Source organism: Mobula hypostoma, chromosome 1 (assembly GCF_963921235.1).
Source record: "Mobula hypostoma chromosome 1, sMobHyp1.1, whole genome shotgun sequence".
NCBI lineage: Eukaryota > Metazoa > Chordata > Chondrichthyes > Myliobatiformes > Myliobatidae > Mobula > Mobula hypostoma.
In genome coordinates, this window is record NC_086097.1 from 139,261,442 (window position 1) to 139,276,405 (window position 14,964).

Genomic DNA, 14,964 nt, shown 5'->3' on the forward strand with positions numbered 1-14,964 from the left:
CCCACACTGCCACGTTCAAGAACAGCTACATTCTTTCAAATATTCAGCTCTTGAACCAACAGGCCAAGCTCTGATCACTACAGTTTGCATGACAAGGGACTTTTTTTAAAATTGTGTACTTCTTTGTAAAGCTTCTGTATAATTTGTTTCTCTTGTGACTGCTGCTTATATGATGCAATGTGCCTGTGATGCTATGGCAAGTAAGTGTTTCATTGCACCTGTGTATACGGCCATAAACTTGACTTTGGTTGCTTCAGTGACACTTGGAACAAGTAAAACATTTGTCATCAGACACTGTGAATTCTGAAACTGACCCAGTTCACCGCTACAGGAGGCTTTTGAGCCATTGTAACATGACCCAGAGATATTTAATGACAGTCCATCTAGGCTTCAGTAATTAAAGAAAATTAAATGTATGTAATTTAAACACTTTAATGTGCCATATTTTAACATTAAAATGAAGTATATAAATAAATTCAGACACTTTTCTGAGTATTTTCACCTGGAAATGTACGTTCCCTAAGTTACAATAAAGCTGAGGGGCCATGTGTGAAGTGCATCCGGCCTCAGAATTGTACATTTGTACTCTGATGCTTGCGGTATGAACTCTACAGGGCCAATAACTGTTTACAGTACTGCTACTAGTAGGACATAAACTAAAATCAGTCTTTCTTTGCAAGTATTGACTTTGTCAATTATCTGTTGTTTAGGAGGAAGAGGTTTGAAGGTGGAAACTTGGAAGGGTGGTACCCTGAGTGACTTGCCAAACTACAATGAAAGTAGTGTGGGATACTCAGCATCATGGGTTGATGAGGCCTTTTATAAATCCTCCACAGCATGGAGTCCATCTGTTACCCGTCTTAGTGGATTCTTTGTTGCTCCAGTGACTGATGATTACCGTTTCTACATCAGAGGGAGCGGTGTATACGAACTTTACCTTAGCTTAACCGGGCATCCTCAGGATAAGGTATATAAAGAGATATTTTGTAATCATGCTTGAATGTTCACCGATTCTGTTGGCTTTCGTATGAATTTAACAACAGCCAATAGATCCTTGTGAATGTTGAGGTTTCATACATGTGAACGATAGTGACGAGAACTGCTATCAGTTTTAACAATGTGACTATAGCTGTGAGAATGGGTGAGTCTCCCTGACACCAGTGAGACAGAGTCATATTCAATAACAATGCAGGTCTTCAGTAAGTTGCTGCAGATGTGCGTGACTGGGAATGGGGTTACAGAATTTTGTCCCTCAGGTATCCTGATAAATGTGTATATTTGTGGAAAATAAATTTTAAAATGAAGCACTTCCAATCCTGAGCAAGTAATTTAGAAGCATGTATCCAGTGGAGTTGAATCTGTATTTTGGGAAAATATCTTCACCGGGATGCTATTGAGAGACAGAGTGGACAAGGATGGTAACAGATTGATATAGAGTGCTAGATTGTGAGATTGCAGATAGTTAGATTGTGGAATGACTGCATAAAATACAGGAGCAGTGAGGGCTCTGAAATCCGTAGCAGTGATGCATCTGAGCATTTGCCTCAAAGCAAGAGAGACCTGGGTTCAATCCTGACCTCTGGCACTGTCTGTGTGCAACATGGATGTTCTCCACGTGACCATGGGGGCCTCTTCCAGGTGCTCGAGCTTCCTCCCACTTCCCAAGGACAAGCAGGTTAGTGGATTCATTGGTTGCTAGTGTGTATGTGAGGGGTACAGTCTAGGAAGAGTCGGTGGGAATGTGGGGAGAATAAAAGTGAGATTTTTTTTAGGATTAGTGCAAATGGATTATCCAATGTCAGCAGGGACTCGATGGGCTGAAGGGCCTGTTTTGTTCTGCATCTTCGTGTGATGCTGAGCAGCTTGAGGTCTGCCTTGATTTAGTTAGAGAGTCACATTTTACATGTTCCTGAGTACTCTGCAGTAAAGCCATACATGATGTTTCTTTGAGCCCAGCAGTAAACTGACAGTGAGGGGGAGGGGGCACATCCCTGTTTCACTGGAAAAGAATGACTTCAAATAATGACGTCTGATAAGTTGCATGCACACAAACTGGTCACTTTGACAACATTTGAGAACTAGTAGATGCTGCCTCTAATTAGAAATAAAGAAGGAACTTGTGTAGACTAATAACATATGTTCCACCTTTGCATCATTCCCTAGGTTAAAATTGCCTATGGCTCCAGGAAGACCTGGAGTTACACATGGTTCTCCAGCCAAGCCTCTGATATACTGCAACTAGAAGAAAGGAAAGAGTGGGTATCTAACTCTTCAAGTCTTCTAAAACTTCCATATTAACAATTGTGAAATTACAAACAAAATATATTCACACAATTAAAATAGTGAATACAATTTATATCTGCCAATTTGCAAGTGGTGCATTGATCACATTTAGCTAATCATTTCCCCTCATAACTTATGCATACTTCATAAAATTTACATCAATGAATTGTTGGATTACATATTTACGTGTATTTTCCATGTTTAACTGAAAATTTGTATATAGTCTATTTTAAGATTAAAATTAAGAAATAGGAAATTAAAATTTCTTTGGAAATAATAACTCTGAAATCTTGTTGAGAATGCTAAGGAATCACAGCATACCAAGGAGAGGAATTGAGTATACTTCAACCTATAAAACCATCAGCTGATGCAAAGTTCAAAACAGCAGAATGTATTTGTCTCACTCTCACCACATCATGTATCCCCCCACCCCACTCCACTGTGCCATTCTGTGATTAAAAACTGGGCAAAGCCGTCATCAGATTTTGGTCCTTGGATATTAAAATTGTTGATAATTGTTTCTAGCTGCTTCACACGGTCGCTAGCTGGTTGTGCTCCTCAGTGGGTCAATGAGCTTGGGCCTGAGTAAGTAAGATCCCACAACACATGTTAGAAACAGTCCTTGAGATCTCACTCATGAAAGAATGATAGTCATACAGCAAAGAAACCAGCCCTTTGGCCCAACACTTTCATGCTGATCATATACTGAGAGGTGCAGGGACATTTCAATACAACATCACTTTCCCAAAATTGAGGCCAAAGGATGATATAGTTTACAAGTCTACATCAAGCCTAACTTTTGAATAAACAGAATGTCGATCAGAACTTCTTTTTGCTGTGGGAGAACTGGCCACAGGAAGCAGCATTTAAAGTGAGAGCCCCCATCCCAGTGAACATAAACTGCTCTGCCTGCAAAGTCCTCAAGAGCTGAGCAGAAATGTGTGACTGGGAGTGAGAGAGGCTACTCAGTCCCTCACAGCTGTTCTGACATTCTGATCTATGCTGACCTCAACTCTTCTGTGCCAGCTGTCCATCACCCTCAATTCCTGATCTTCCTTTCTCGGTTTGTCTACCCCCACCATAAATATTTCTAATGATCTGCCCACCGCCCTCTGAGACAGAGAATCTAGAGCAGGGGTCCCCAACCTTTTTTGCACTGCGGACCGGTTTATTATTGACAATATTCTTGCGGACCGGCCGACCGGTGGGGGGGGTTGCCAACAGACAAGAGTAGCTGTCAAATACGTTGGGTTTACCCAAAGTAAGACTACAATGACCATGAAGCCTTGCGCGGGCACCAGTGCGCATGCGTGCCTTGTGCATGTGTGTACATGCCCATTTTTTTCTACAAATCGTCTTTTGCGATTCTGGTTGCAGGGGGGGTGTCGGTGTTAATCACGACCGGAAGACAGTACTGTATAGGTGATAAGTGGCTAATACACTCAATTTCGTTTCTAAAAGGGTTTATCTAACGAATTTAATATTAAACACATAGCGCATATTTTCCATGCATGAATATAGTGATAAGTCAATTATCAGGGGAGGACAGGGGAGCTTGAAGTAAGTGTTGAATGAACTTCCAGTAGAAGTGGTAGAGGCAGGTTCGATTTTGTCATTTAAAGAAAAATTGGATGGGTATATGGACAGGAAAGGAATGCAGGGTTATGGGCTGAGTGCAGGTCGGTGGGACTAGGTGAGAGTAGCGTTCGGCACGGACTAGAAGGGCAGAGATTGTCTGTTTCCATGCTGTAATTGTTATATGGTTATATAAGTCATTTATAAGTCAATAGCATCGTAACATTTTAAGTAACGTTTGGATATTAAACACACAGCACATAATTTCCCCGTATGAACATATAAAATATTGCAACACACCAATATTGCTGAATCAGTGGGAGCCCTGGGCTTGTTTTCCTGCGACAACACAGTCCCATAGAGGGGTGATGGGAGACAGCGATACTCGAAGGGGGTTCCTTATGTCTAGTCTATTCTGCAATTTAGTTTTCGTTGCACTCATTGCAGAGATATGTTGGAAATGGAAGCAACATTTTCAGTGCTTCCGTAGCTATTTCAGGATATTCAGCCTTGACTTTGATCCAGAATGCCGGCAGAGATGTTATGTCAAACATGCTTTTCAGCCCGCCGTCATTTGCAAGCTCGAGGAGTTGATCTCCTTCCCGCGCTGACATGGATGACGCGTGGGTAATGAGCTCGCGTGCGTTCAAGCTCAACAGTGGCCGTGACAGGGAATGAGGAAAGGTGCATCTGACTCCTATCGCCAAATCATATTGTTTCCTCGCGGCCCGGTAGCACATGCTTTGCGGCCCGGTGGTTGGGGACCGCTGATCTAGAGACCTGCCACCAGCCACTCTCAAAGAAGTAAGTTCTAGATTTCCCAGTTTGAAATGACCGATCCCTTCTGGTTGTATCCCCTGTTGAGACTCTCCCAACAAAGAAACTACAGCCACAACCACAATTCTAGGTGCTGCATTGGCATGTCAGCCTGGATGATGAGCCCAAGGGTTGATGGAGGGGTCGTGGGGGGAGGTGGGAGCCCAAGGGTTGGAGGGAGTAGGAGATCGAAGAATCAGAATTCTCTCCCCTATGTCTATGCACAAAGGTGATAGTTTTCAGTCCTGTGGGGAAACCCAACCAACCTATAATAATAGTGGAATTGGGGGAAGTAGTGTGGCCTGTTAAAGATAGGTCCATTTTCATTGCTTCTCAGCAGTAGCTGAGGGGCTATCAAGTCAAAGTAAATTTATTGTCAAAGACCATGTATTTTACCTTTTTCTACACTCAGATTTGTTTTCTTGCAGCAAAATAAAGAAATACAATAGAATTTATGACAAACTATACATGACCACAGACTGGCAAGCATCCAATGTGCAATAGATTGACAGGAGGAACTGTTTGCTTCACAGATATTACATGGAAGTGCTCCTGCAGGAAACCACATCATCATCCTTTGTATCTGTTGCTGTGTACCACAACACTACCTCTTACACCGAGCAGCAGACAGCTGACTCCATCAATGAACAGCAGTACATCAGGTCACTCTCCCAGGTTGTCTATGAGAAGCAGGTCAGTTCTGAACCATGAGTATCCTGGGGCACAGCTCCCATTAGACCAGGCAATCAACCACTGATACTCGTGACTGCGTGTGGACTCGGCGAGGCAGCCAGTGGAAACACTGGACTCAGGTTAAAGCAGTCTCAGCATGGTCTTAAGGGCGGTATAGCCTGTTGTTAATGGATATGATCCACTGGGCTTAACTGGCCATATAGGCGAGTTAGCAGTGGCTGCAATCTCTCTGAGTATCCCCTGATGTTTTTGTTCCTTCACTATACCCTGGACAGCTGTCAGTGTGTCAGATTTTATAGGCTACTGCTTATGGGGTTTATACAGGTCCCCATTTATTTTAATTGTGTTTATGTTTACTTCACTACAATATTGCTTGTGTCTAGCCCACACAACTGGGAACTGCTGGTTCCACCACAATCTTCGTGATTGGGGCAGCTGCGACTATGCTAGTCAGGTTGTGTATTCTGTTGGTTGTACCCGTTCGTTGCCCCTGACTGTCCATGTTATTTCTCCCTTTCCCAAATCGATTACGGCCCCTGCTTCCCTTAGGATGTCAATTCCAAGGATGGTGCCCTCATTATTTGGACATACCCAGAAATACACTGGAAGCTGCACTCCCCCAATTTCGAGTATTTGCGACTTGCTTCTTTCTGCTTTTCACTTTTTCCTCCCACACCCCTAATAAAAATGGCCTGTCCGGTTATTGGCAAGGGTAGGTCTGCTATTGATACCGATGCCCCTGTGTCCACTAACATACTGCATTGCCCGCCCCCCCAACAATGCTGTTGTGTACATCTGTGGGTCACCAGCGCTGGCAGTGGGGCTTGCCGCCACATCGTTTTCCTGTCCTAGGAGCCATCTTTTCTAGCTCTATAATCTGATCGGCAGCCAGATTGTTCAGACTGGGCACCGGTGGGGTGGGAGATTGTGTGTCTGCTGTGATGTTCACCTGTTTTTCTTCCCTCTTTTTTTTTTGGACATTGCCTCCAACCAGGTCCCAGTAGGCCACACCTGTAGCATATCAACTCCTTTACCCTCCCACGTCTATTTCAGCAGTTCCTTGCTTCATGCCCTGGTTGCCGGCAAACAAAACACTCTCTCTGGGACATCACAGCTGCTGCATCCACTATAGTCACTTTATGATCTCTCTTGTACCTTCTTTGGTCTACCTCCCTAGCCCATGAAACTATCGCAGAGTGATTCGACCCCACTGTTATGCCTAAATCTAAAACTTCCTGGTGGGCTGAGCTCAGGCCTTCCTTCAGCATTTTCAGGAAGACTTGGTCGTCCCTCCCTGGATTATCCAACCCAGAATACTCTTCATACACTTGATATTTATGTTCTGCATAATCCATGGCTGTCTCATTAGCTTTTTGAATCATTGCCATTATCATTCCCCAATTACTCTTACCTCCCCCCAGTCGCTGCCTCACTTCTCCTTGAAAAAAGCGATATCTTTCTTCATTGCTGGCTTTCCCAGTAGTTGCCCATGTACCATCCCGCACCCCCTGGGCAATACTGTCCCACATATTCCTCAGGCACTTCGCTTTTACCAACACGTGTATATCTTTAGGGTGTATCTGGTGAATTTCAACCATTTCCTCGAGCTTACACCAGAATTGGGAATTCCCACATGCGACTTTAAGTGAGGGCAACTCTGACAAAATGCTCTGTTTCTCCCCGGGGTGAAGGGCTTATGAATAGTTGTAATCATTGTCAAGGGCTGGCTTGGATCATCAGGGTTCTCAGCCTGACGTTTCTTGATCTCAATAGGTGCCATCGCGACATATATATCCGGGTAAAACCTCTCCCTGAAATACCTCCACATTAATTCCCACACTACGCAAAATACCAGTTAAACAGCACATACTTAAACCTGCAGAGTATGTACTCTGCAATCTGCCACTTTTGAGCACCTGAACTCATGATGCCTGCGGTTTTCCTTTGCACCACACTGGCAAAACGTGTACGCTAAACTGCAGCTCCCCGAATGGTATACACGCCCCCACTCTGACGACCCGAACAGTCGGCAACTACCCTTCACAACTGGTGGCTCCGTCTGAGCAAATTAACACTCAAAGTTTCCTTGCTTACATAAACACACATGCACACGCACACACTACTTTTATATCTACCAGTTCAGCTCTCTGCGTTTGTGATACTTCATGTTCCCGTGTACCACCGACCCGAACAGATCCAAGTGTGAGTGCTATATTAGAAAATACTCACCCACTTAGAGTGCTAAGAAGGCTGGCCACACGGTTGGTCAGAAAGGTATCCCACTTCTGACACAAGATGTTGTTACGTGAATGAAATCGCCGGAGAAAATTACTGGTAGATACAAAGCAGCTTCTTTGTTCGACAAAACAAGGTACAGCTGGCATCATACGGAGACGCTTTCAGTGTTAAGGTCTGCTGGCCCAACCTGGGGCTTGATATTAATTTGCTAAACACAAAGGACAATTCCATATTTACAAAGTATAGACAATGCTTCCTTTTGAAGCTACATGCAAACTTCACACCTTCTGGTTCGCATCCATCCCACAGATGCCAGCAGCATCTGGACTGGGATTCACAGCATTTAGGAAATGCATTGTTCCAAATTAAATCCACAATACATTGTCAAGGAACAGAAGACTGGTAGCCAAAGCCATTTGCTAAATGTAAATGACCTAAACCCCAAAAAATCACTCTAACAGGCCCCTAGTTTTTGCATGGGTCTGTAATGGTTGGGCTATCATGCAGTGAAGGAGCAAGCAAGTTGTGTTATATCAGTGTGGGAGAGGTCCACCCACAGGTCTGAATTCAGTCAGTTCACTCAGCCCAACCATCCTGAGCAGCTGCATCACAGCCTGGTTTGGAAATTGTACCATCTCGGATTGCAAGACCCTGCAGCGGATAGTGAGGTCAGCTGAGAAGATCATTGGGGTCTCTCTTCCCGCCATCACAGACATCTACACCACACGCTGCATCGGCAAAGCAAACAGCATAATGAAGGACCCCAGGCACCCCTCATATAAACTCTTCTCCCTCCTGAAATCTGGAAAAAGGCACCGAAGCATTCGGGCTCTCACGACAAGACTATATAACAGTTTCTTCCCCCAAGCCATCAGACTCCTCAATGCCCAGAGCCTGGCTTGACACCAACGTACTATACCCTCTACTGTGCCTACTGTCTTGTTTATTATTTATTATTATTTATTGTAATGCCTGCAATGTTTTGTGCACTTTTTGCAGTCCTGGATAGGTCTGTAGTCTAGTGTAGTTTTTGTGGGGTTTTTTCTTGCGTAGTTCAGTGTAGTTTTTGTGGGTTTTTTTCTTGCGTAGTTCAGTGTAGTTTTTGTGTTGTTTCATGTAGCACCATGGTCCTGGAAAACATTGTATCATTTTTACTATGTTCTGTACCAGCAGTTATGGTTGAAATGACAATAAAAAGTGACCTGACTTGACTTGATAAGTGCTGATCATAAATGTTTCTCAGCTCTCTCAACGGTAGCTGAACTGTTCCCCACTGCACCCCCTGTCACTTTGGAGAACCCTCTCCCAAGTGGGCTGTACTCCGAGGCTGGAGAGCAGTCAGCATCTTTACAAAGTGAGCCACCCAGCAAGGATCATTCGATATTGGACTGCACTAACAAAGCTAAGTTGTCATCTCCAGTCGTGGTCACTCTGTCACTCCAGGGTGAGGGTTCAGTCCTCGCTCTGGAGTGATGCTGAAATCACTGCCTTGCACCAGTGTATCTCAGTAGTCCTGGATAAAGAGGATTTCATTGTATCAGGAAAAGTGAGTTGTTTGGCAATTGGTTTTTACAAACATTTTGCAAACTAGTGCCAAACTAGATTCTGGCAATGTGTATTTTATGGAGACAGAATGGAAGCAAATTATAATCTAGTATTCATTTGTTGAAACACTTTGTACAAGATCATCTGGCAGGATTTGATTTAACACCCTTTTATCTTGCAATTTTAGGTTGTAACCCTGGAGAACTGGACAATAGGAAGAGCGGTCAGTGAGGTTCAGCAGGTCACCATCACCAGTCCTTGCTGGGACTCTGACTCCTGCTCATTCCACTGGTTTCGGCTCATCTACAACCAGGAGCTCACAGGTATGCCAGCAGGAACGTTCAAGTGAGAACTAGAAAAATTGTGGAAAAGGAATAATTACGAGACTCTAGGGATGGGGAAGTTATTTCAATAAATCAATACCTTTAGTGGAGGAGGGTATTCAGCCCATTGAATATGTCTCCTCTTTCAGAGAGTAACACAGCTAATCCAACTCAGCAGCTTTCTCCAAGTCCCTGCAAATTGTTCTCCATTGTGTATCTGTTTTTGTAGGTTACAAATGAACTAGAAGCAGCCCACAGTCAGGTAAATCATTCCAAAGGTGAGCCCCTGTGATCCTCATTTTTAAATTCATCCCTGTTTGGAGTTAACTGTCTTGCTTGGAACAGTGTAACCATCGTCACATTGAGCTAGATATTATTGGGGTCCAGTTGGACTCTCCCACCAGCAACCTCCAGAATATGTCTTTGTGCATTTTTATAGAAGAAGTCCAGTGAAACGCCCATAGTTGTTTCTCTGATATCTGGGGTTTAACTATTTCCTATCCAGATTCTGGTCCAAATTAATCCTTTTACATCTGTATGACCTTGCCAGTAAGCATTGTCAAATGCTTCCAACTGTTAATGTCACTGTTAATAGATCAAATCCTAAATAATTGCATAATTACTGAGGACAAATTATAGAGACTGTAGATTTCAAATGATGCATTGATTAGCTATCCTCTGGTCATGTTGTGGTGGTAATCAATAGACCCATCTCAATTTCATTGCCCATATTTAAGGACTCTTGTGGCAGGTACTGGAGGCTGCACTCCACATGTCTGGCTCTCTGATAGAAGTTGTGGGTACAGTATTCTAACCCAACACGTGAATTAGTGTCTCTCTTGTATATGTGTTGTATAAGCAGGTTTACTTATAGACTGGGGGAGCAGGGCAGTATTCACCCCATGTCCTGCTCACTAATCAGCCTCCAGTCATGCCCATTTGGTCATAGCTAAAATATAATCTGGGTCAGGCAGCGACTGCGATGAGTGAAACAGATTCAGGTTGGTGGGCTTTCGTCAGAAGTTGTGACCTTTCTGGACGTGCTGTTTTGGGTCACTCTGTTTCTTTCACCACAGATGCTGAGTATCTCCACGTTTCCTGTCTAATTCAGATTTCCAGTGGTTGCAGAGTTTTTAATTTCTGTATCTAGTCACAGATCCCTTTCATCCTTTGTGAAAACTTGCGCTGTACGAGTTGTCATATTTGCCAGAACAACACCTGAAAGTGATTTGTGTGTTGTGACGTGCTTTGGGATGTTCTGGAAATATGAATAAATGGTCATTTTTTTTCTTTACATATGCTGAGTGTAACAATGCCTTTCCTTGAACAAGATTTAGGTCAGGGACAATGGTTTGGGGATCATTTCCTTACTTTGAGTTATTGACTCTTGACTATTCCCCACCCACCCCCCCAGGACTTCTTCCCACAGATGCTTCGGGTGAACAGATTGAGCAGGCTTTAAATGATCTGTGGTCGATTAAACCTGATACAGTGAAAGTGTCAAGCACAGCAATCAGCCAGGGCTTTGCCCACACAGTGACTTTCATCTCCACAAGAGGTAAACAATGCTTCAACATGCACAAGCGTTCTCGGCGGTGAGTAAACTGGCCCAGCCCGGCTGACAAATCTCTTGCCCACTCCTCGTTGAGAACACTCCCGTGTTGGCTGAGAGGTATTGTCCTGGAAGCATCCCTCATCCTGCCCACCTCCTCCAACCTAAAGCTGCTTTGCTCCCAGGTCTGAGTGACCACCTTCCCCTCGAACTAATTTATGACCATGTCCACAAACACACTCATGCACCACACATCCATACATTTACGTGCACGTAAACATATATTGACACTGGTCCAACACAGCCACAGCACACGCATGGATGCATGCACAAACATATTCCTGCTCCACATACCCTTCCCTACACTCATGCCCACACAGGCACAAATACACATCTCTATACATGGGCACACACAGTCGTTTACACACCTCTAATTCTGTGCACTCATACTTCTACAGGGAGAATGCAGAGCAGTGGAATCCAATCAATGTTAAGGAATCTCTTGCCTCTTTAACATTGCTTTCTCATTGTTCCTGTGAAGGGGATTTTGATTTACTCCAGCACGAGGCGTTGGTAGGAAGCAAAATCACCATCGAAGTGGTGGAGCAAGTCAAGGGGAGACCCAGTATGGACACTTTCACACTGAGGCTGGACGGGATCAATTCCAGGCCCCTTCCAAGTGCAGCTACTGCTGATGAGGTGCGTCACATCTCGTTCAGTACACTTGTATTTGTCTGTGTATTATTCCACTGCGGTCGTTGCTATGGAAGAGATCTGCCATGTGGGGAAGTGGGAACACAGGCTTGGACTGACTGGGTACAGAGTGGAGATTTTCATAGGAGGTTAACATATCGCTTACCAACCAATATAACTCGTGCTGCAAATAGCGAAAATTTGGAAATCATGGCAGTCCCATCCTTTGTCCTAATTATTGGACAATTGTATGTGGTAACAGCCAACACCTTAAAGCTCATTTTGAATTTGGTCACCAGTGTGTGCATTTGTGAAGAACTAAACCAGGTTTTTTTGGAAATAACTTGCCTGAAATGATGTGGTAACTATGTATACTCAGAAAAGAAGCAGAGAGACTAAGGGTGGTTTGCCAATAGGTCAAGGAAAGGAGTTTCATCAGTCTCTTCCCCACAGGTGAAAGCTGCGTTAGAAGGACTGGTGGGTGTGAAGTGTCCTGAACACATTGCTGGCTATAGCAGTGGGTATGCAGTCAAGTACTTTGATGATTTTGAAGATGGGGTACGTATCCTAATAAGAATCATCAGCCAATCGAATTGCACTTTCAGTAAGTTTCACTTCATGCTGAACATAACTTTCTTGTAGTTTCCAGGCAGAATACTGGTCTCTTAGTCCCAGAGTTGTGTGTTTGTGTGAGGCACAGCTTGCCTGGTCAGGAAAGCAGGTGAATCTCCCAACAAACAACAGGAATTCTGCAGATGCTGGAAATTCAAGCAACATACATCAAAGTTGCTGGTGAACACAGCAGGCCAGGCAGCATCTATAGGAAGAGGCGCAGTTGACGTTTCAGGCCGAGACCCTTCGTCAGGACTAACTGAAGGAAGAGTGAGTAAGGGATTTGAAAGCTGGAGGGGGAGGGGGAGATGCAAAATGATAAGAGAAGACAGGAGGGGGAGGGATGGAGCCGAGAGCTGGACAGGTGATAGGCAGAAGGGGATACGAGAGGATCATGGGACAGGAGGTCCGGGAAGAAAGACGGGGGGGGGGGTGACCCAGAGGATGGGCAAGAAGTATATTCAGAGGGACAGAGGGAGAAAAAGGAGAGTGAGAGAAAGAATGTGTGCATTAAAAAGAGTAACAGATGGGGTACGAGGGGGAGGTGGGGCCTAGCGGAAGTTAGAGAAGTCAATGTTCATGCCATCAGGTTGGAGGCTACCCAGACGGAATATAAGGTGTTGTTCCTCCAACCTGAGTGTGGCTTCATCTTTACAGTAGAGGAGGCCGTGGATAGACATGTCAGAATGGGAATGGGATGTGGAATTAAAATGTGTGGCCACTGGGAGATCCTGCTTTCTCTGGCGGACAGAGCGTAGATGTTCAGCAAAGCGGTCTCCCAGTCTGCGTCGGGTCTCACCAATATATAAAAGGCCACATCGGGAGCACCGGACGCAGTATATCACCCCAGTCGACTCACAGGTGAAGTGATGCCTCACCTGGAAGGACTGTTTGGGGCCCTGAATGGTGGTAAGGGAGGAAGTGTAAGGGCATGTGTAGCACTTGTTCCGCTTACACGGATAAGTGCCAGGAGGGAGATCAGTGGGGAGGGATGGGGGGGACGAATGGACAAGGGAGTTGTGTAGGGAGCGATCCCTGCGGAATGCAGAGAGAGGGGGGGAGGGAAAGATATGCTTAGTGGTGGGATTCCATTGGAGGTGGCGGAAGTTACGGAGAATAATATGTTGGACCCGGAGGCTGGTGGGGTGGTAGGTGAGGACCAGGGGAACCCTATTCCTAGTGGGGTGGCGGGAGGATGGAGTGAGAGCAGATGTACGTGAAATGGGGGAGATGCGTTTAAGAGCAGAGTTGATAGTGGAGGAAGGGAAGCCCCTTTCTTTAAAAAAGGAAGACATCTCCCTCGTCCTAGAATGAAAAGCCTCATCCTGAGAGCAGATGCGGCAGAGACGGAGGAATTGCGAGAAGGGGATGGCGTTTTTGCAAGAGACAGGGTGAGAAGAGGAATAGTCCAGATAGTTGTGAGAGTCAGTAGGCTTATAGTAGACATCAGTGGATAAGCTGTCTCCAGAGACAGAGACAGAAAGATCTAGAAAGGGGAGGGAGGTGTCAGAAATGCACCAGGTAAACTTGAGGGCAGGGTGAAAGTTGGAGGCAAAGTTAATAAAGTCAACGAGTTCTGCATGCGTGCAGGAAGCAGCGCCAATGCAGTCGTCGATGTAGCGAAGGAAAAGTGGGGGACAGATACCAGAATAGGCACGGAACATAGATTGTTCCACAAACCCAACAAAAAGGCAGGCATAGCTAGGACCCATACGGGTGCCCATAGCTACACCTTTAGTTTGGAGGAAATGGGAGGAGCAAAAGGAGAAATTATTAAGAGTAAGGACTAATTCTGCTAGACGGAGCAGAGTGGTGGTAGAGGGGAACTGATTAGGTCTGGAATCCAAAAAGAAGCGTAGAGCTTTGAGACCTTCCTGATGGGGGATGGAAGTATATAGGGACTGGACATCCAAGGTGAAAATAAAGCGGTGGGGGCCAGGGAACTTAAAATCATCGAAAAGTTTAAGAGCGTGAGAAGTGTCACGAACATAGGTCGGAAGGGATTGAACAAGGGGTGATAAAACAGTGTCGAGGTATGCAGAAACGAGTTCGGTGGGGCAGGAGCAAGCTGAGACAATAGGTCGGCCAGGACAGGCAGGTTTGTGGATCTTGGGTAGGAGGTAGAAACGGGAAGTGCGGGGTGTGGGAACTATAAGGTTGGTAGCAGTGGATGGGAGATCCCCTGAGCGGATAAAGTTGTTGATAGTGTGGGAGACAATGGCCTGGTGCTCCTTAGTGGGGTCACGATCGAGGGGTAAATAAGAGGAGGTATCCGCGAGTTGTCGCTGTGCCTCGGCAAGGTAGAGGTCAGTACGCCAGACTACAACAGCACCCCCCTTATCAGCGGGTTTAATAATAATGTTAGGATTAGTGCGGAGGGAGTGGAGAGCAGAGCGTTCCGAAGGAGTGAGGTTGGCATGAACATTGACTTCTCTAACTTCCGCTAGGCCCCACCTCCCCCTCGTACCCCATCTGTTACTCTTTTTAATGCACACATTCTTTCTCTCACTCTCCTTTTTCTCCCTCTGTCCCTCTGAATATACTTCTTGCCCATCCTCTGGGTCACCCCCCCCCGTCTTTCTTCCCGGACCTCCTGTCCCATGATCCTCTCGTATCCCCTTCTGCCTATCACCT

At 45.2% G+C, this 14,964-nt stretch overlaps 1 protein-coding gene across 1 annotated transcript in view; it reads left to right on the forward strand.

Annotated features, from left to right (window-relative positions):
• LOC134344349 (fibrocystin-L-like) overlaps nt 1–14,964 on the forward strand; it is a 231,377-nt gene that overhangs the window by 24,688 nt on the left and 191,725 nt on the right. Inside the window, 7 exon segments of the mRNA XM_063044033.1 lie at nt 837–967; nt 2,164–2,255; nt 5,208–5,367; nt 9,338–9,473; nt 10,888–11,031; nt 11,567–11,724; nt 12,172–12,276. Coding sequence (XP_062900103.1) covers nt 837–967; nt 2,164–2,255; nt 5,208–5,367; nt 9,338–9,473; nt 10,888–11,031; nt 11,567–11,724; nt 12,172–12,276 — 926 coding nt within the window.